Source organism: Cebidichthys violaceus, unplaced genomic scaffold (genome assembly GCF_023349555.1).
Source record: "Cebidichthys violaceus isolate CVI_PGR_0920_01 unplaced genomic scaffold, fCebVio1.0.p SCAF_42, whole genome shotgun sequence".
Lineage (NCBI taxonomy): Eukaryota > Metazoa > Chordata > Actinopteri > Perciformes > Stichaeidae > Cebidichthys > Cebidichthys violaceus.
Window position 1 is genome coordinate 55,305 of NW_027176617.1, and position 19,876 is coordinate 75,180.

Consider the following 19,876-nt stretch of genomic DNA (forward strand, 5'->3'; position numbering starts at 1 on the left):
TGATTTTTCTGTAGTCAGTTACAGTTCATGCTGCCTTGTAAAATGATTGTTGACTGTATGGCAACCGCTCGGCTTGAACAGGTGTGGGTTAAGTTTATTATAACATGCCGAGTGACCAGCAATCAGCAATTTTGTTGCAGTATTTTTGTTTGCTTACAATCAAGCTGCAGAAACAAAAGGCACATTAAAGCATCCATATAGCAGTTTATTATTTACATTTGCATCCAAACTATTTACATACAGTACATGCTCTTACATTCCACAAAGCAACACGTCAAGCCTCATATCAGGTGTTTTCATTTAGTTGAGATTTTTAGGCTTTTATTTAGACAATACAAAGAAGGAAAAAAAAAGTTAACGAGTAAAATAAGATTGGACATATTAATTAATACATCAAAAGTATGAAAGAAATTAAAGTTGTGGCACATTGTGCTGTACAAAGATTTACATTGTTTTCGGGTTGTTTCAAAGCATAGGAATGGGAGATTTAGAAGAAAAATATTTAAAATGTTATTTCAGTTAATGAGACCTCTGCTGCTATTGAAGTCTGCTAGAGTGATGAAAGCCTTTGTAGTGCCCAAACAGGTGTGCTAATGCAAACAGGTGAATCAATCAAGCACTGCCTGTAGACATCCACACAGACCTGAGGGAAGCTCTAATTAGCAAATAAAGTGTGTGTGTGTGTGTGTGTGTGTGTGTGTGTGTGTGTGTGTGTGTGTGTGTGTGTGTGTGTGTGTGTGTGTGTGTGTGTGTGTGTGTGTGTGTGTGTGTGTGTGTGTGTGTGTGTGTGTGTGTCATGGCGGTAGGGCTTTAGAAATGTGGACCTGAAGTCTGGATATGAACTTGAAGATCTCATGGGGGGTTATGTTGTTGCCGTGTAGGTTCCAACCTGCAGCAGCCCAAACATTTTTTTGTTAAGAGACTTGAACCAGTTCAGCCAGACAACAATCAGTTTATCAGGCTGAACTGCTATCGACTGTAATCCATCACCCTGCAGGTTACTTCTTTTCTCTACCACGTATCCTTAATATTTTGTTGAATGGAGGCTGTGAGGGATTCTATGAACAGATCCAGGGGTTCAGAGTTAAAAGCTATTAAAACTATTCTGATAAGAGACTTTCCAAACGTAAATACTGTACACCTATTCACACACAAAGACACATGCAGTCATCTTATTTTCATTCAAGATTGAACCTGAGACCAACAATTCTTACAGTACATGATTAAGTAATGCTACCTTCAGTTGCTGGATATTTCCTAAACCAGTGCAGTGACAATTTATAATTAATAACTTAAGCACTGAGCTCATGGGATATTTAACTGTGATAAATCATTATTTTACCATCTTAAATTATACCTTTAATGCATCACTTCTTCGGGGTCTTTAGCTATAGAAATGTTTTATAGTAATGTGTTGCTTTTTTAAAACGTGGCAGCTGATGAAACATGTAAACAATGACAGATGTCTTCAAATAGCAGGAATAGCTGAAACCCTGGAAAAAAAAGATTGAACCAGATGACTTTTTCAACTTTTTTAAATCTTTCTGGGAGTTATCTCTATGTACAAAACAGTTGAGTTGTATCCGTTTCTGTCAGTGCTTTGGGTCGTGAGCTCATTGAAACATAATGGAACCAAACCCAACATCATGAAAACAAATCAAAGTTGAATCTTGGCTGACTGTGGTAGAAATCTCAATAAGGCACACATTATACACTCTTACACTTCCCCGTTTCACTCCACCACAAAACAGCGCTCTGCAGCCTGTTACAATCGGTCTGTATGTACAGTACATTACGTCATAATGTGAATGATTTATAGTGCAAGCAGGTCATGAGTACCTTGATGTTAGCCTTTTTAAATAAAGCTGCCCGTTATGTAAGGCTGTGTACTCAGGAGTGGTTTGCACACATTGCAGATGGTGCAGAGCTGAAAAGCTGGTCGTCCAAGGAGCCCGTCCCAGAAGTCAACGCCAGTCATTTTTTACAGGTCGTACTTACTGCAACCGATGGCTTTAAGAGTCCCTTTCCTCCATAACTGCTACAGATCAGTAAGTGTGCATACCTGTTTCATTCCTCCACAAACATCAAACCTGGAGGAAATGAGCAAAAGTCAGTATTTTTGTTTGTTTTGTTGAAACATTGTGAAACATTTCAAGGCACAATATATCAGTGCTTGTTTGTTTGTTTGTTTAACACAAAAAGTCACTCATGTTAAATCCTTAACCGTATAGGTTTCTTATATCTTTTGTTTTTAAAAACTGGACATGTTAAATTATAATTTCAGTGCAAGAAAAAAAAATGTCTTTCTTCTCATATGTAATTTCAACACAGTCAGTTATTGTTTAAACCTGTTATATTTTATCTCTTGGACATTAAATGCAAATGAGGTTAGAAAGATGGTTTCGGTGAATAACATATCTGCTGAACTAAATCACGTTAACACAGTATTTGGTGTCTGCCGATGTTGACAAAAAACCTGATAATGATCTGGCAAATTCATATTTGCAAAAATATATTTTAACGGGGGGGGTAGTTACGAAACATGTTTTGTAAAACATTTCCTTTCAAATGCTTTTCAGTTTTGTCCCTCGAGAATCACTTCTTTTTTTTTTAATTACTTCTTGAAGTTTGTGTGTGCATATAAACAATCTTTTACCCTTGGTGTGTGTGAAGTACTGTCCATCAGGCTCTGTCTCAGCAAGCTCGTCACCACCTCAAGCTCTTGCTCTGCTTCCTGAACCTTTGGGTCCAGATGGAGGACTTCCTGGAGGTCACTGCTGGCTGACAAGTAGTCCTGGAAAAAATAAATCAAGAGAGAGTGGGTGAAAAATATTGCCACCACCTGTCTAATCTAACTGCTTCAATTAAATAAATGAATGTGTGTGTTTATGATGTGGGAGAGATGAGCACCTGTAGACCCTTATAAGCCAGGGCTCGTCTGTAGAAGGCCTTCTTGTTGCCCGGCTCCATCTGCAGTGCAGAGTCACAGTCCTGTTTGGCCTCTTCAAAGCGATTCAGTCTCAGGAGGCAAATGGCTCTAGAGTATCATAGAGTACAGGGGTCAGGGAAAGCACTCAGGGTACTGCCACAGGTAATGGAAGTTATGGATTGGAGAGATGGATGATCATGTGGTGCCCTCTACTGTTTTTCCTGTTATGCTGTCCTTAAAGGAGATCATAAGCCAGGGTTAGAATCAGCATTATGTTTCATCCTAAACTCTGCTTCTTTATACAGTGTTGACCTTTGACACTAAAGCACACAGTGTTTCTTTCACAGTGTAATTCATGGACTACCTTGCTAAAGTTGCTCGCTCTCGGGTTGTTTGATGCCTACCTGTTTGTGTAGAGAGCACATTCATCAGGTTTTAATGTGAGACACTCGCTGTACTTCTTCAGAGCCTCCTGAAAGTGGCCTTTCTTGACCAGATCGTTGCCTTCCCGTTTTAATAAAGTAAAGCAGGCATCTGTTCTCCTCACTGTTGACAGAAATTTGCAATTTAGCAACAATGGAACACTGAAACAGGTGAAAGAAGGATAAAAAAACAACAACTTAGAACTAGACTTTCTTTCTGTCTTCAGTTTCAATGAGGTTACAGATATGTTACACTGTATTGAATGTTGTCTTTCAAGAAGCTTTTCCCATCAGGCACAAACTTTTTCAAGAGTGATCAATAAATCCCATCAGCAGCAGTCTGAATGGACCAGAGGGGATGAGTCAACTCCTGCTTACTGAGCTCTCTACTGTGCTGAGGAAGACTGGGGGCGCACACACGGCACGCGCGCGCGCGCGCACGCACGCACGCACGCACGCACGCACACACACACACACACACACACACACACACACACACACAGATAGAATCCTGGCCTTTATCAAAGAACCCAATTCTAAATTATTTATCAAATGAGACAAGAAAACTGACTCATCAAGGCTTGAAATTCACACTTACCACACTTGTCCCCAAGGTTTTTTTTCCTCTGGCTGACAAGTCTGTCAAAACTAATACTACTACTACTACTTTGACAGTATGTCTTCAGTCAGACTTTGTATTCCCAAAACTGCTCTGTAGCTGAACTTGATGAGCAAAGCACCAGAATTCTTGATCAATCGACTCTGAAGCTGATAAAAACATGGTTTAATGTCACACTAACACTAGTATTTTTCTTTCAGTTTTAATGTATTAAGTTATCTTGTTTTTTTTAAGCATCCAATATAGTATACACACTGTATTATATATAGATAAATATAATATACACTGGAGCAGGTGGAAAATCAAAGAGCATCTTACGGAGAGGCAGAAAGAAGTTGGGATCTTATGGTATTTTATCCTTTAAAAACTTAAAATGTTGCTGTGACCAAACAGGATTTAACAAATAAAAGGGAGGTGTGAAACACTGACATCATGCTGAACCACCTCCCATCTGTTTCCCCAGCAACAGCAATGTGCTATTCAGAGATTAGCTCTGTTCTGTGAATGTGCTATGTTCATCAAGTGTGTGTGTGTGTGTGTGTGTGTGTGTGTGTGTGTGTGTGCAGGTCAGGTGCTTTATCTGTGTAAGATTAAAGTTCTGTGTATGGAAATGTTAAGCAGAGCATTAAAAAAAAAAAAGCTATTGATCTATATTTTAGTGTGTGTTCTATCATGGTATACCACACAACATGTATAAAAATATATTTAAATATATGATATAAATATATATGGAGCCTTCTGGTCTGTGTGAGCAGGAGCATCCTACAGGAAACCTGACCTGGATTGTTCCATTACAGCAGTGCTACATTCTGTGTGGATCGCCTTCGCTTTTCTGCATTATTGATGATCCACCCAGACACACACGCACACACACACTATCTCACAGCAGGAGTGACTTCACCACTGCTCATCGGCATTTACACACTGATTCTCACTGACCGAGTTCTGATGCTGCTGCTGCCTTATTATTCCATAATTTAAGGGGTTTTATTTCAAAATTCTCCACCCACAATTCACAATGCATCTATCTGAGGAGACAAACAATTTTGTCCAAGCAGGAAGAAAAAAACAAAGGTGGCAGATTCCTTTTATGTCAGAACAAAAGCTTTCGACGGCAAGTAAATCACAGTTACAGTTGTGGTCAAAAGTTGACATACACTTGTAAAGAACATAATGTCATGGCTCTCTTGAGTTTCCAGTTATTTCTACAACTCTGATTTTTCTCTGATAGAGTGATTGGAACAGATACTTCTTTGTCACAACAAACATTCATGAAGTTTGGTTCTTTCATGACTTTATTATGGGTTAACAGAAAAAGTGACAAAATCTGCTGGGTCAAAAATATACATACAGCAACATGAATTAGCAATTTTGGTGACTTAGAAAGTTGTGTCAATGAAATGAGCTTCATAGCATGGCCTCTTAACTTCTTGTGAGTGATTATGAGTGACTACAGCTGGTGACTTCTCTGAGGCCATTTAAATAGGGCTCATTGGATACAAACGCCCACAAACGCTACAATGGGGAAAGTCAAAGGAGCTCAGCTTGGATCTGAAAAAGCGAATCATTGACTTCAACAAGTCAGGAAAGTCACTTGGAGCCATTTCAAAGCAGCTGCAGGTCCCAAGAGCAACAGTGCAAACAATTGTTTGTAAGTGTAAAGTGCATGGCACTGTTTTGTCACTGCCACGATCAGGAAGAAAACGCAAGCTATCACCTGCTGCTGAGAGAAAATTGGTCAGGAGGGTGAAGAGTCAACCGAGAACCACCAAAAAGCAGATCTGCCAAGAATTAGAAGCTGCTGGAACACAGGTGTCAGTGTCCACAGTCAAGCGTGTTTTGCATCTCCATGGACTGAGAGGCTGCCGTGCAAGAAGGAAGCCCTTGCTCCAAAAGCGGCACCTTAAGGCTCGACTGAAGTTTGCTGCTGATCACATGGACAAAGATAAGACCTTCTGGAGGAAAGTTCTGTTGTCAGACAAAACAAAAATCGAGCCGTTTGGCCACAATGCCCAGCAATATATTTGGAGGAGAAAAGGTGAGGCCTTTAACCCCAAGAACACCATGTCTACCGTCAAGCACGGTGGTGGTATTATTATGCTGTGGGGCTGTTTTGCTGCCAATGGAACTGGTGCTTTACAGAGAGTAAATGGGGATAATGAAGAAGGAGGATTACCTTCAAATTCTTCAAGATAACCTAAAATCATCAGCCTGAAGGTTGGGTCTTGGGCGCAGTTGGGTGTTCCAACAGGACAATGACCCCAAACACACATCAAAAGTGGTAATGGAATGGCTAAATCAGGCTAGAATTAGGGTTTTAGAATGGCCTTCCCAAAGTCCTGACTTAAATCCCATTGAGAACATGTGGACAATGCTGAAGAAACAAGTCCATGTCAGAAAGCCATCAAATTTAACTGAACTGCACCAATTCTGTCAAGAGGAGTGGTCAAAGATTCAACGAGAAGCTTGCCAGAAGCTTGTGGATGGCTACCAAAAGCGCCTAATTGAAGTGAAAATGGCCAAGGGACATGTAACCAAATATTAGCACTGCTGTATGTATATTTTTGACCCAGCAGATTTGATCACTTTTTCTGTTAACCCATAATAAAGTCATGAAAGAACCAAACTTCATGAATGTTTTTTGTGACAAAGAAGTATCTGTTCCAATCACTCTATCAGAGAAAAATCAGAGTTGTAGAAATAACGGGGAAACTCAAGAGAGCCATGACATTATGTTCTTTACGAGTGTATGTAAACTTTTGACCACAACTGTATACATAGTGATAGCTTTAATCCTATAAACTCTATTGGATCAGGAAGCACATGTTCTCACACTCTATGCTTGTTGTTAGAGTGTGAGGGCATGTGCTTGTGACTGGTTTAGGGGAAGACTAGTAGGTTGTAAATCCACTTAGCACATGTTTGTATTATAAATGTACAACTCCTCACTAAGCTGAGAGGAAGCGATGTCACTGACCTTCCTCCTGAGCAGCCCGGGCAGCTCGAGCTTGAGCTACTTCCGCGCTGATCGGTTTGTCTCTGTGCTGCTGCTGGACAGACAGAGGGACGGCGGGAATCTCCGGAAGCCTCTCTCTCCACTCAGGACCGTCCTGCTCAATAAGCATCTTGGTGATCCTGGCAGAGGACGCACAGAGAGTACAACATGCAGTGTAATTAGCCAGATTAATGCTGCAACCACTACGTGTATTTGAGTCTGTAGTGTATTCAGACTGGAAACATGATGAATTAAGTCAAGTTAATGTGGATGGTGGGTGGTGAAACGACTCCAAAGAACACAACAGAAGAACAATAAATACACTTTTTGGAAAACAGTTTTGTTATCTGACTAGAAGAATTAGAATAAAGATGGACAGCCAAGTATATAGATTTCTTGTATACTAACTGCAAAATCAGCATACTGTAAAGATGAAATACTGTATACGGTTTGAAAGTGGTACATAATTAGGAAAGTTAGTTGTTTGGCCGAATGAAGATGTGAAAACTTTCAGGCCTTGATGGCACAAGATTAGTAGGCTCTTCAACCCTTATTAAATGCATATTGGACTATTTATTTATACATGAAGCCATAAAAAGAATGGTGTCTAATGTTTCAACCAAAATATTATAAGAACTATATGTGTAAGGCTGAAACAAGTACATACAGAATAGAAAAAAAAAACACTTTTAATTAAATGAACTTTAACTTTGAAACTTTCTGGGTTTCTTGACACAACTTGACAAGTTCCAGATGCCACATTAAGTTGCTACAGTTTATAATGTTTAACTGTTTTCAGCTGACCTGTGGACGCTGTCGTGAGCCGCCTGCACGCTGGTGTCCATCTGCAGGACAGTCTTATAATCCACGTAGGCCTTTTTGTAGCGCTCCAGTGACTCATGGGCCATGGCTCTGCGTAACAGGGGCTTCAAGGAGTATGGTTGCAGCTCCAAAGCCCTAAGAGGATCAGAGAGATGCAGGGACAGAGGATCAAACCGTCTACACCTGCTCACTGTGACTCACAGGTGTAACTGGTCTGATCTGTAGCTCTCCATTCATAAACATGTGAGTCTTTGCTTTAGACAGAGGGATTCCTGCAGCCTCCTAACACCACAAATAGTCACATAGTGTGTGTGTCGAGAGTAAAGACTAAAAATAAACCTGAATTAAAAAACAGGAAGAATTTATATGAAAAAAATTACAAGGTTTATGGAAAAGCTAACATGAAATTGTAATGTATGTCACCAAAAGTAGCAAAACAAGATATTGACTAGTCTTTAGTCTTATTTCAATTACGCACGTAAGGAAAGTCATGCAGAAATTAACTGAGATCGACCACTAATATACTGATACTTATCTAATACAGGCTGAAATATTAAAAAGGTATTTTCATTTAACTACAAAAGCGGATATCTTTCATTGTGAGACAAAGACAAATGCAATAATAGCAAACGCTATCTTAAAAGGTGAACTGCGCCAATTTTACACATCAAAGTCTAGTTTACAAGTGCAGGGAAGTGTGACTGCATATAAAGCCCTCTGCGATTCCGTCCCAGCAAGCGCCAGTCCCGTTGAATTGTGGGTAATTGGTGGGTTAATTTTCTTCTAACTGTCCATCATGAACCTGACTAAGTGAGGTTACAGGACAGCAATATGAGATCGGTGGAGTTCTCTTTTACATCTGACAGAAACACACAAGCACAGAGCTGACACTTGTCACGTACTTGTTACAGTCCTGTATGCATTCGGTGCTGCTTCCATTCTTCAGGAAACAGGCTGCTCTGTTGGAGTAGAGAATACACAGGTCTTCTGGACTATCAATGCCTGCAGGGGAACAAATATAGCACACTTATCTGAATGGTGAAACAACAATCCGGTCATCTTTCATTCCAGTATAACACATAGGTGTAAAGACAGACTCGTACTTCATATTAGAAACAGCTCTTTTTCACTTTTGATGTAGTTGTTTTCTATAATGTCCTTTCAGCTCTAGGCCTCCACTGCAGTTTCACAACTGACAGCGCAGCATCAGTTATCACGTGCTGCTCTAGTGCCCAAAGACTGATGACAACAGTGCTGATACTCCTCAACATTTGTGTTGTTTTTTTTACAGTATCATAAAAAGGCTAAATCCCACATTGTTTTCAGTGCTTTACTTTGAGAGTCTCTCTGTTTAGTCGACTCTGTCTCGCAGTGAGCATAGCAGAAAAAGCTACTCCACTTACTAGCCACAAGAGTAAAGTTGGCTGAGTGCTCTTAAAGGTGCAGCATGACATTCAATCTCACCTAAAAGCCCCCCATGTGCACCAGCACATGACTTCTATCTACGGTCAGCGGTGTTGTCTTGTGCCAACACTGCATTCACAAATCACCAGCGACACTTAGAGTCTCAGCTGCAGTTTGTGTTGGATGTTAGACTAAGAACTTGTGATCACTGATCCACACAGGTGATGGGTCCAAAAAATTGTCCCTCTACTAGAATCATAACGTATGATTATGAGCACATGCAGGCTGACTTGGAAAAGAAATTGAGCAGCATGACAAGCATAATGGATTAAAAATTGACATGGGATACTGTGGATTGTGGAGCCAAAAGACACTCAACTTGTATCCGATACCCTTACGAGGGCTGGTACACAGATGCTACAAGAAACTTTCTGTCTCACTCTGTGCTATTAAAGTGTTGTTGTTTCTACATTAGGGGCTTGACTGCCATCAGAAATTGCTTTTGAAGTCATTTCTTCAACAAAAAGCACAGCAGGGGAACATTTTTTATGCTAAAGATGATTTTAAAACAAGTATAAGTATAGGGTACAGTAGGAAGGCACATTATTGTTCACTGCGTGGCACTAGTCTTTTTATTATTTTGTAAACAACAATGCCAGAAATTCACTGTGGGAAATTCTGCAATTTCTACAATTATAAAGTGAATATCTTTGGGTATTGGATTGTTTAGACAATACGCAATTTCAGTTGTAAGGGCCATTTTCCCTATTTTCTGACAATTTACAGACCAAACAATAAATAGATTTATAAAGAAAACTCCTTACTGTAATTTGACATAAGATCTCATGTGACATGCAACTGTATTGGCACTGCCAATGTCAATTTAGGTTATACAAGTTTTTTGGTCGTACTGCATATTGTGTATGTCAAGTTTAACAACCCAGAATTGCTTCTACTGAGAAATATCTGAGAGTAAAATGTATTTTGTCACCTAAATTTCTCTAATCAACAGAGGTGTTTCTCCTCAGGATCAAATGCTGCTCATGAGGTGTGAATTATCTAATACAATACGCACACTGTTGATATCTTCCTCACCTGCTTCAGCACACCCATCAATGGCCTGTGTGTACTTGTCCAAGGCATCCCCAAACTGGCCATGTTTGAAGAGGTGGTTCCCTGCGTTCTTGAGCCGGGCCAGGTGAGGAGGAAGTGCCCCGGCGGGGGCGTCCAGATAACTAGTGTCTGCTGCAGGGCTGCCCTGCTCCTCTTGTCCACTAGCAGGGCTGTTTTCCCTTCGAGCGCCGTTGGCCACCCCCTTCCCTGGAGCTCTCGGAGTCTGGGGCTTTTCCGCGGTGCTACCGCCCCGGTTTCTCGTCCCGTTCCCCGCTGTGGCCTGATGCGATCGGCCTCCCCCTCCTCCGCTGCCCGGGGGCTTGTCCTGTGCGTTACCCATGGCCGCACTCCCTCCGCAGTGTGTTCAAACTCTTCCTCTCGCAGAACAGCAGCTACGTCTGAGCCTTTGCTGGGGATTTCTGTAGGACACGCCCCCTTGGATGAGATGTTACGTGTGACGTCACAGAGGGGGGAAGTGCCACAGCGATGCAGCGCTGCAGCAGGACAGCTCTGATGGGACAGCGTCAGATTAGATTTGAGAGGACAGGGCTCTGGTGGCTGGTGACATAATACAGGCAGACACATCCAAAACCTGAATGAGCGTGTCAAATTAGAGAAAAACAATAATTTGTATGATATATTTCTATATTCTTTGTCTATAATGATGCTCTTTAGACCCTTACAAAACAAAAGCATTGCTTTGTTTTTTTTCTAATGTCTTTTATAAAGGGGAAATTCAAAGTCGAAACACCACAGCTGTAAATAATCAAATTAATTATTTGCTCCAGTTCTGTGCATGCTGGCTCACTGTCGTGACAGAACTAAGCCACCGTTACTGTTATTAGTAGCACCTGTGCTTCTCCTACTGGACATGGCACAATGGCTGCTGTGAAATATGAAGGAAATAATTTGGGCTGTAGTTGTTTTTTTTTTATTTTTGAACATGTTACTGGACCAAGCTTAGGGGTTGAGGCCCTCAAAAGGGGTCACAGAGTGTCCAAATTAAACACTCTATTTTCCCTATAGCTAATAACATATTATATAAGTATTTCTCAGAAACCAAAGAAATGATTTTGCATCACAAAATTATGTAAATTCTTTCAAACCTAATTCTCATCTTTGCATTATTTAAAGCAAATTTCAGGATAATTTAAGGCCTTTCAGCATTTCAATGAATAGTTTTAAGAAGAAATCAGTCATTGGTTCAACTGGTGACAACTAGTAAACATATGCAACCACTTGGGGTCTCAACAACTGAATGATAACATTATTTTAGTGTAAAAAATTATTATTAATCTAGAAGAACAGATGAATTGAATGAACTGAAAAATTGGTTTTATTAAAACATTTCTCAATTATTGTACATATTCTTCTATCTATAGATGTTATCATTCAAAGGTGATACTTGCTGCCTTGTTGAGGGTATTAAGAATATGTGGGTGAACTGATATTTATGAATCATGGGATCAAATGAGAATAAAAAGTCAACACAGTCAAGGCTAGAGAAAATCTTGTTTTTTAATACACAAAAACCGTTCATCTGTTACTCTTGGGTAAAAAAAACAGCACTACTTGTGTCGCAATGAAAATGTTGAGCTTCAACCATAATTCAGTATTCTGTAGTCAGACCTGAAGGTCAGAACACATGGAGTTGTCAAACGATTTATTTACATGGTCATACACTACAAAAATAGTACACAACAAAAATAATTATCAAAACGGCTGCTCTCCTCTTCTTCATCGGGCATCAAACACAACCACTGAAATCAAAGAGTCAAGGAAATGTACAGGTATAGTTGTCCGTTCATACGTGTAATTCATTATAAAAATATTTTTACCATCACAGCACGTTGCATTTAAAGGATACATCTCTTTGTTCTCTTCTTGTACATGATCCTGTAACCACACTCTCTGCATCGGATCGGATCACGGGCCTTAATTTCATTTTCAGTGTGACATTCTGCAAATAATAAAAGAATATTACAGAAAACATCATAATATCCATTATTAGACGATAATTGTTATGAGCTTACTGCAGACGTGTCAGAGTCATAAACGTTTAAGGGAAAATAGATTGTCTGAACTGTGTTATTGTTTTGTGATGATTTTTAGTTTGTCAATTTGTCATGGAGTGACTCAACAAAATAATTTTGTGTACAGACAATCAACAATTGCGATGGTTGTTTAACTTTTAAGTGGGCCAAGATTGACAAGTGTATTTTTTATGTTGAGGTTGCATCATATTTATACAGTATCAGCTCTGGCAGTGAATTTATTATTTTGTTGTATATGTTTTTAAAAAGCAGCAACACTTGGGCCATTAGTATAGTACGAACAGCACTACTGTTCTTCTAGAACTGTGTTTAATTATATTGTCGTATGTGTTAACATAAGTAGTTATAACTTAAGGCTGTACTAGCAGTAATAGAAGATGTAAAAGCAGCAGCTGTAGCAGTACTCTAGGTATGGTAAATTAGCATTGTTAGCAGTGGTGACGGCTGTAACGGTACAATAAACACCAACAAAAGCTATAATGTAATGATACCTCCACATATGTAGATCATAGGCTGCTGTTTTGGCGGTTGCACATCTTTCTGTGGATCCATTTTTGTTTCTATAAAACACAGAAGAAGCCATGTTGACACAATCACATCTGTGTGGTTACAGCATGCTAACACAGAAACAGCATGGTGTGTAACGTTACCGACAGGACAAGTGTAAAGCTGGAGGAGTAGTGAACAACAAATATCTTTCAGGAGCCTCAACATGCTGTATGAATATAGTACATATAAAATACAGGAAAGGTGAAGATAAAAAATAAAACAGCTCACCGTTTTAACACGCTAAATGTTTACCTCTCTTTTCATATCGCACACTGCTGCCTACGCGCATGCGTACAACCGTCGTCCACCTCAGTGCAAAGTGGTTTGTGATTGGTCAGAAGATGCTGCGTCACGTTTAGTGTATTTTTTTCCTTTTTGCCAGACAACGCAAATTATATGAATATATGGCAGATTCAATTGTATGGAATGGTGTTTCTGTGGTTTATATAAAGCAGGTTTTTCATTGTTTCTAGGTTTCTAAAGACAGACGTTGTTACGTTTTTATTTTAAACTCCGGTCCACCAGAGGGCGCTGTTGAAATGTGTCTCCACCAAACGGCCCATCATCTGATGATCACTCAGCTGGCCCTCCACTAGTTTTTGACAACAACGACTCTGTCGACAATGTTCACATCTTGACTATTGGCCCCAACACTGCCATAACTTACTATTAGTCCGTTGCCTTTTTATTATTTGAAGTTATACATCATGGAGCCGTCTGCGCCCAAAAGGTTTGTGTAGTTCTGACTGGTTTAAAACGTGCTTGCAAGCTATTAACTAGCTAGCTAAAACGTAGGCGGTAGCTGTCGCTCAGCTAGCTGATGCTAACTGAGTTAGCTTTACCAGTTTTCTGTCCAACTTTCTACTCTGTTAAGTCGAGTTAACAATTTTAGAGCTCACTCTTGACCAAAGTCACACGCCCAGTGTCAAAGCCTCTAATTGCTTTGTAGTCTGTCTCGTTGTAGGGTAACTGTTAATGTTCGTTAGTGCCTTTTATTGAGCATTTAGATCTAACGTTACGTTATTTGGACATGTACAAAATACAAATACATAAATTATGTGAGTTGAAACTATTTTACACATCAGAGACCATATCACCCATCCTAAATAACCTAAAATATCTGTACTTAATAGCAAATGAATCATGGACTAATTAATCCCTTACTGTAGTGTTTGTTTAAAGTGAACACGTTTGAGTTATTTATACATTTTAAACACCTTATTTTGGATCCATTCTTCCCTTAAAATTATTAATTTATGTGTGTTACTTAATGTTAGGTGTTGGAAAGCACTAAGATTTAAAATTCCAGATGCTCCAATGATATAGTGTTTTAGATTAGTTTCACTACTTCTTTTTAAGTAGACATTTATACTGAAGTTACAATTGATTTGTTCTATTTTTTTCACAGCAAGCTGAAAAAGCTGAGTGAGGACAGCTTGACCAAGCAGCCAGAGGAAGTGTTTGATGTTTTAGAGAAACTCGGTGAAGGGTAAGATGTTTTTCCCATGACTAACCTCTGTTTCCACTCGTGTTCCATCAGACCATCTGTACTTTTTAAAGATGCACCTCCTTTGTTGTGTAGTGCGTTAATTTGTTAATAATATTAAATGTAAATGTTTGTGTTTAGTTCCTATGGCAGCGTGTTCAAAGCCATCCATAAGGAGTCCGGCCAGGTGGTGGCCATCAAGCAGGTTCCTGTGGAGTCTGATCTGCAGGAGATCATCAAGGAGATTTCCATCATGCAGCAGTGCGACAGGTTGGAGGAGAACAGCTCTCTGATGTCTTGATCTACAAGCGATTTTTCACTTCTGCTGTTTTTGTTCTAAACGGAAATTCTGCTTCTCCTTTGATAACCACTCCATTTTGCATTTCCTTTTAGCCCGTATGTAGTAAAATACTATGGCAGCTACTTCAAGAACACTGACCTGTGGATTGTCATGGAGTACTGTGGAGCTGGCTCTGTGTCTGACATCATCAGACTGCGCAACAAGACGGTGGGTACTTGCAGAGATATTTGTAGTGCGTATGCATGGCTGTACTAAAATAACACTTGCATTACATACCTGGGTTAGTCTTATTTCTTTGTTTACTTTTGTATTGTATTTAATCCATGCGTTTTCTCTTTTCTTCTCGCATTAGTTGACAGAGGATGAGATTGCCACTATCCTGAAGTCAACGCTGAAGGGTCTTGAATACCTACACTTCATGAGGAAGATCCATCGGGACATCAAGGCAGGAAACATCCTCCTCAACACCGAGGGACACGCCAAACTGGCCGACTTTGGAGTTGCTGGACAGCTAACGGTAACATTATAGCAGTGGCTTGATGGTTTGTACCAGTGACAGCAAAGTGAATGTTCTTTTTTGAAACTTCCACTATGACTATCTCAAACTTCAAGTTCATAATTGTGATTCCAGCTTTGTTTTGTTTTTTCTCTCTGAAGGACACTATGGCAAAGAGAAACACTGTGATCGGTACTCCATTCTGGATGGCCCCAGAGGTGATCCAGGAGATCGGTTACAACTGTGTTGCTGACATCTGGTCCCTGGGCATCACGTCCATAGAGATGGCCGAGGGCAAACCTCCCTACGCTGACATCCATCCCATGAGAGTGGGTGTACACATGTTTGTTCAAGAAGCTGGTGCTAAGACACAACGGCTCAGACCCGAACCAGGACTTTTTCTTATTCCACCTGACTCAATTGAAACCTCTTTGTTTTCCTCCAGGCGATCTTCATGATCCCCACCAACCCGCCTCCAACATTCAGGAAGCCGGAGCTCTGGTCGGATGACTTCACGGACTTTGTCAAGAAGTGTCTGGTCAAGAATCCAGAGCAGAGAGCGACTGCCACACAGCTCCTACAGGTTGGAGGAAGGACACACACACACACATACACACACACACACACACACACACACACACACACACACACACACACACACACACACAGATATAAACTTGTAAGAGCAGAACATAAACACCCCAGCACTATGATGTAGGAATTATTTAAGTAACTACATGCAAGAGGTGAACAAAATACCATGGATGCTCCATTTGTGTTTACACTGTGTCAGAGAGAAATTGAGCCACTAATGTTACCACAAAACACTTTCTTTTTTTTTTTTTGCTCTTGTGAATATCCAGCACCCATTTATAAACCAAGCCAAGCCGGTCACAATCCTGAGAGACCTGATCACTGAGGCCATGGAGATGAAAGCCAAGAGGCAGCAGGAGCAGCAGAGAGAGCTGGAGGAGGAGGACGACAACTCTGTACGAACGCTGAGATGTTACAATTCCGTTTGTGTTAAAGCGACCACTAAAATTTTACTTGACGTAATTAAACGGCTAAATGTTGAGGGCCATGTGACTGAATGTCTTCCAGGATGAGGAGACGGAGGTGGACTCTCACACTATGGTGAAGTCGGGCTCAGAGGGTGCAGGAACCATGCGGGCCACCAGCACCATGAGTGATGGCGCACAGACCATGATTGAACACGGCAGCACCATGCTGGAGTCGGACCTGGGCACCATGGTCATCAACAGTGATGATGATGAGGAGGAGGAGGAAGACCAGGGATCCATGAGGAGTGAGCACACACACATACTGTTGATTCAGTTATGGGGAGAAAAGGGTTGCACATCCGCTGCTGCTACAACAGCTAAATGAAGGCTCGAGCCAACAGGAGAGTGTTAATGTTATTAGCTTTTCTTGTCTGTAATATTGTCTTATGGCAAAAGCAGGGTAGTAACTAGATGATCAAGAGTTGAAAACCTCTCCCTCCTCCACAGGACACGCCACCTCTCAGCAGCCAATACGTCCGTCCTTCATGGACTATTTTGACAAGCAGGACTCCAACAAGGCGGCCCAACAGCAGGAGAACTACAACCACAACCAGCCGCAGGAGCAGCCCGGCTACCGTATCCAGTCCAAGAACGTCTTCCCCGACAACTGGAAGGTGCCACAAGACGGAGACTTTGACTTTGTGAGTAACGTCTTCTGTGAGCATGTGATGGTGCTGCTGTAGTTAATTGGGTTTGACCTGAAGTAATATACAGTGCCTCAGCAGCAGTTCTTACACCAAATACGACTCATTGCCTGTGTTTCTAATTGTGTGCTGTCACCCAGCTAAAGAACCTGGACTTTGAGGAGCTGCAGCTGCGTCTGACTGCCTTGGATCCCATGATGGAGCGGGAGATTGAGGAGCTCAGGCAGCGCTACACCGCCAAAAGGCAGCCCATCCTGGACGCCATGGATGCCAAGAAGAGACGACAACAGAACTTCTGAGTGCCTCTCGCGCTAGTCTTGGCTTCCCAAAGCCACCATCGCCACAAAACTTACATCCCATTGACTCAGAGGAACTAAAGATGACCGTATTGTCTTTGTTAGGAAGCCCACTGCTGTTCTAATTGCCTGCTAACTGGCCTCTAAATGAAGTTAGATGCCTCTCTTACATCCATTTTTGGCTCCTGGAATCTACACTTGCCTTGTTTCCACACTTCGTCTAGATGCCATTCCACCATATCCAAGTCTTATATTTGTTTCTACACTTCCTGTAAAGTTGCTTTCCCATGAATGATACTCAGGACTGCGGCCAAAGAGAGAACTAAGGCTATTGTACGTCTGAACGTCACGACATGAGTTCCCCCTTTTCCAGAGGAAACGCTCGGGGAACCCCCATCAACACATAAGGAAGCCTATCAGGCAGTAGCAGCAGCATAATCACAGCGGTCAATGACAAGAGGGCTTTTTTTCCTCAGACTTTTCACTTTCAGTGTAAATATAATATAGAGCCTAGTTTGGAAATACCTGCAACACAAAGCTGTGGAGGCTTGTCCATGACCAAAGACAATCAAGATGATGTTTATAGTGGAGAATGCCTTAAAATAATTAAAAACTGGTCAGGTGGTTAAATACATGTCCTCACTTGGAGATGAGTCGGAAGTGGACTGTGGAAAGCAGTTAGGATGGAGAGAAATGACGGAAGTCATGGCGGTAGTGAAGAACGTATCATGCATGTTTTCAGGGTGGATCAGAACATTTTAATCTATTTTTATTAGTCTTAGTTATCATTTATTTAATTACGTTGTTTTTGGGCCTCTTTAAAACACCCAGTGCACTGTCTATATATTGACTCCATGCATCTTGGTGCCTCATAACGCACCTGTACCACTTACCGGATTTTAAAGTCAGAGCTTTGACTTGACAAGATGATCCACTTTACACAAATTAAAACCAGAGATGGCACCAAAATTCATTCTGAAGTTTAAAAAAAAGGCAAGCGTATGCATTCCAAAATACTGCAGACTTCTTTTTTTTTTTTTTTTTTTTTTTTATGTCCGTGGAGTCTTTAAAAAAAAATCTGGAAATTCATTCCACGGTTGTAATAATTGTTTTCTGTTATTGTTCCGCACATTCATTAAGTTCAGATTGCAATATAACTTTCTAAAATATTTCTAAAATGTGTGGAGCCGACTCATATGCACAGCATCAGAGAAGAGAAAGAAGAAGCCGATGAACTGTTTTATGGTTGTAGTCAAAGGAAAAAACACACACCAGGTTCAGATTCAAGACTCAAGTGTCTGACTGATACTGTTTATTTTAGAAAAACAAGCTGCAGACACATTTTTTTAATATTAAAGACTTTATCAGCTGCAGCTTATATCAAAGTTTCATCAGTTATGATTGCGAATGTGCTGTTTTTGTTTTCCACAGTACAGTTTCCTGACATTTAGGTGTGATTATTAATGAAGGAATGAAGATATTGTTACTGTTTATGCAGTTTGTTATTTCGACACAAGCTCATTTTTAACAAAACTGTTCATTTCAGTGATCGACTGTGTTTTTACTTAAGCAAATTAAGGGAAAATCAAAACTGGTCGTGTATGCCGTGCTTATCCTTCAAAAAACATGTTTGTTGAAATTCAGATTCTCAGCTCTCACATATTGATGTCATTATTGGCCTACAAAAAACAATGTCGGTTGGACTTTATTTCCCAATTTTGAATGTTAAATGAAAAGCTCTTACTCTTCATGAGGGAAACAAACTGTGCTGTTCTGGTTGTAGTTAAGTTCTGATGTTTTGATTTTATACGTGCTGATGACGACCCTTTGAATGAATACATGTACAATGTGTCTGCAGGTTGCTGTTACACACAAATGTTAATATGCAGTCTTTATGGTTCAGCACATGCTGCATATTAATCAATGTTTTGGTAATATAATCTTATGAATAGAGCTGTTACACTATCTTGCGTATCTGATGGACAATGTGGCTAAAATGAGCTGACACTTTAAAACACTTGAATCGATTCTTCAAACCTGACATTCTTGTCATAAATTAATTCTGCAGTGCATTGGCAACTCACACACACAAGCATTCACAATTTATTTATTAAATGTGTTTCAAACTTTTTTTCATTTTGTGACACTGGCTTAAATATGGTAGCTGACTTGGCTGTTGATATTTCTGCCCTTTGTTGAATATATGTGGCTTGATTTCTGCGTGTTTTAGACTATGCATGTTTATAGTTGTTTGCTATTTAGTGGAATGTTTCTAACTGCACAGGTGAGAGCGCTGTTAATATGGAAGCTGGATTTTCAGCTTTAACAGAAATTATTTGCTCTGTACAATTTTAAAAACACCCCATCTGAAATCTGCCATTGCGGAGAATCTGCCATCGTATGTGTAGTTATCTGAAATCACGGTTTGATATATAGCTATATGATTTTGTTTTCATTTATTTCTCTGTTATTTCTGCAATATAATGACTCGAGAGTGAAGAGTGGAATGTAAGCATTAATGTTTGAACCACCTAATTTATTATCTTTTGTTTGTAATACTTTATTTTGAACAGGTGCAAGAAATAATAAAAGTTACTTATAGTTAACCATATCTGCAGTGGAATCCTTTTTATCTCATCTCTGAGATTATAAAAGGAGACTTGAACCTCTGAGATGGACTCTATT

The 19,876-nt window shown here is 40.3% G+C and overlaps 3 protein-coding genes across 4 annotated transcripts; 1 reads left to right on the plus strand and 2 right to left on the minus strand.

The window, feature by feature from the left end:
• Nucleotides 1-181: 181 nt before the first annotated feature.
• spag1a (sperm associated antigen 1a) lies at nucleotides 182-10,702 on the minus strand. The gene is made up of 8 exons (XM_068728433.1): nucleotides 10,287-10,702; nucleotides 8,690-8,789; nucleotides 7,770-7,922; nucleotides 6,948-7,105; nucleotides 3,334-3,475; nucleotides 2,911-3,037; nucleotides 2,657-2,794; nucleotides 182-2,090 (listed from the first exon to the last, which is right to left on the minus strand). The coding sequence occupies exons 1-8, from the start codon at nucleotides 10,642-10,644 to the stop codon at nucleotides 2,085-2,087; spliced, it is 1,182 nt and encodes a 393-aa protein (XP_068584534.1). The 5' UTR covers nucleotides 10,645-10,702; the 3' UTR covers nucleotides 182-2,084.
• Nucleotides 10,703-11,804: 1,102 nt separating this feature from the next.
• Nucleotides 11,805-13,220, minus strand: polr2k (RNA polymerase II, I and III subunit K). Its single transcript, XM_068728555.1, has 4 exons — nucleotides 13,136-13,220; nucleotides 12,850-12,918; nucleotides 12,172-12,264; nucleotides 11,805-12,064 (listed from the first exon to the last, which is right to left on the minus strand). The coding sequence occupies exons 2-4, from the start codon at nucleotides 12,908-12,910 to the stop codon at nucleotides 12,042-12,044; spliced, it is 177 nt and encodes a 58-aa protein (XP_068584656.1). The 5' UTR covers nucleotides 12,911-12,918; nucleotides 13,136-13,220; the 3' UTR covers nucleotides 11,805-12,041.
• A 269-nt stretch (nucleotides 13,221-13,489) lies between these two features.
• stk3 (serine/threonine kinase 3 (STE20 homolog, yeast)) lies at nucleotides 13,490-19,802 on the plus strand. 2 transcript variants are annotated; one of them, XM_068728556.1, is made up of 11 exons: nucleotides 13,490-13,637; nucleotides 14,316-14,396; nucleotides 14,535-14,663; nucleotides 14,787-14,901; nucleotides 15,047-15,211; nucleotides 15,352-15,519; nucleotides 15,636-15,773; nucleotides 16,054-16,179; nucleotides 16,292-16,496; nucleotides 16,699-16,892; nucleotides 17,036-19,802. In XM_068728556.1, the coding sequence occupies exons 1-11, from the start codon at nucleotides 13,615-13,617 to the stop codon at nucleotides 17,192-17,194; spliced, it is 1,503 nt and encodes a 500-aa protein (XP_068584657.1). In that variant the 5' UTR covers nucleotides 13,490-13,614; the 3' UTR covers nucleotides 17,195-19,802. The 2 variants fall into 2 exon arrangements, with proteins under 2 accessions (XP_068584657.1, XP_068584658.1); XM_068728557.1 differs by having other exon boundaries at nucleotides 17,042-19,802.
• Nucleotides 19,803-19,876: the final 74 nt, after the last annotated feature.

Coding starts and splice junctions, on each gene's coding strand:
- polr2k (XM_068728555.1), bottom strand. CDS start 12,910: ATGGATCCACAGAAAGATGTGCAACCGCCAAAACAGCAGCCTATGATC. Junction 12,265..12,849: donor TATGATCTACATATGTGGAG/GTATCATTACAT, acceptor TATTATTTGCAG/AATGTCACACTGAAAATGAA. Junction 12,065..12,171: donor CAAGAAGAGAACAAAGAGAT/GTATCCTTTAAA, acceptor CTTTGATTTCAG/TGGTTGTGTTTGATGCCCGA.
- stk3 (XM_068728556.1), top strand. CDS start 13,615: ATGGAGCCGTCTGCGCCCAAAAG. Junction 15,212..15,351: donor GAGTTGCTGGACAGCTAACG/GTAACATTATAG, acceptor TTCTCTCTGAAG/GACACTATGGCAAAGAGAAA. Junction 15,774..16,053: donor CTGCCACACAGCTCCTACAG/GTTGGAGGAAGG, acceptor GTGAATATCCAG/CACCCATTTATAAACCAAGC.
- spag1a (XM_068728433.1), bottom strand. CDS start 10,644: ATGGGTAACGCACAGGACAAGCCCCCGGGCAGCGGAGGAGGGGGAGGC. Junction 7,106..7,769: donor GCTCACGACAGCGTCCACAG/GTCAGCTGAAAA, acceptor GTCCTCTGCCAG/GATCACCAAGATGCTTATTG. Junction 2,795..2,910: donor TGGCTTATAAGGGTCTACAG/GTGCTCATCTCT, acceptor TATTTTTTCCAG/GACTACTTGTCAGCCAGCAG.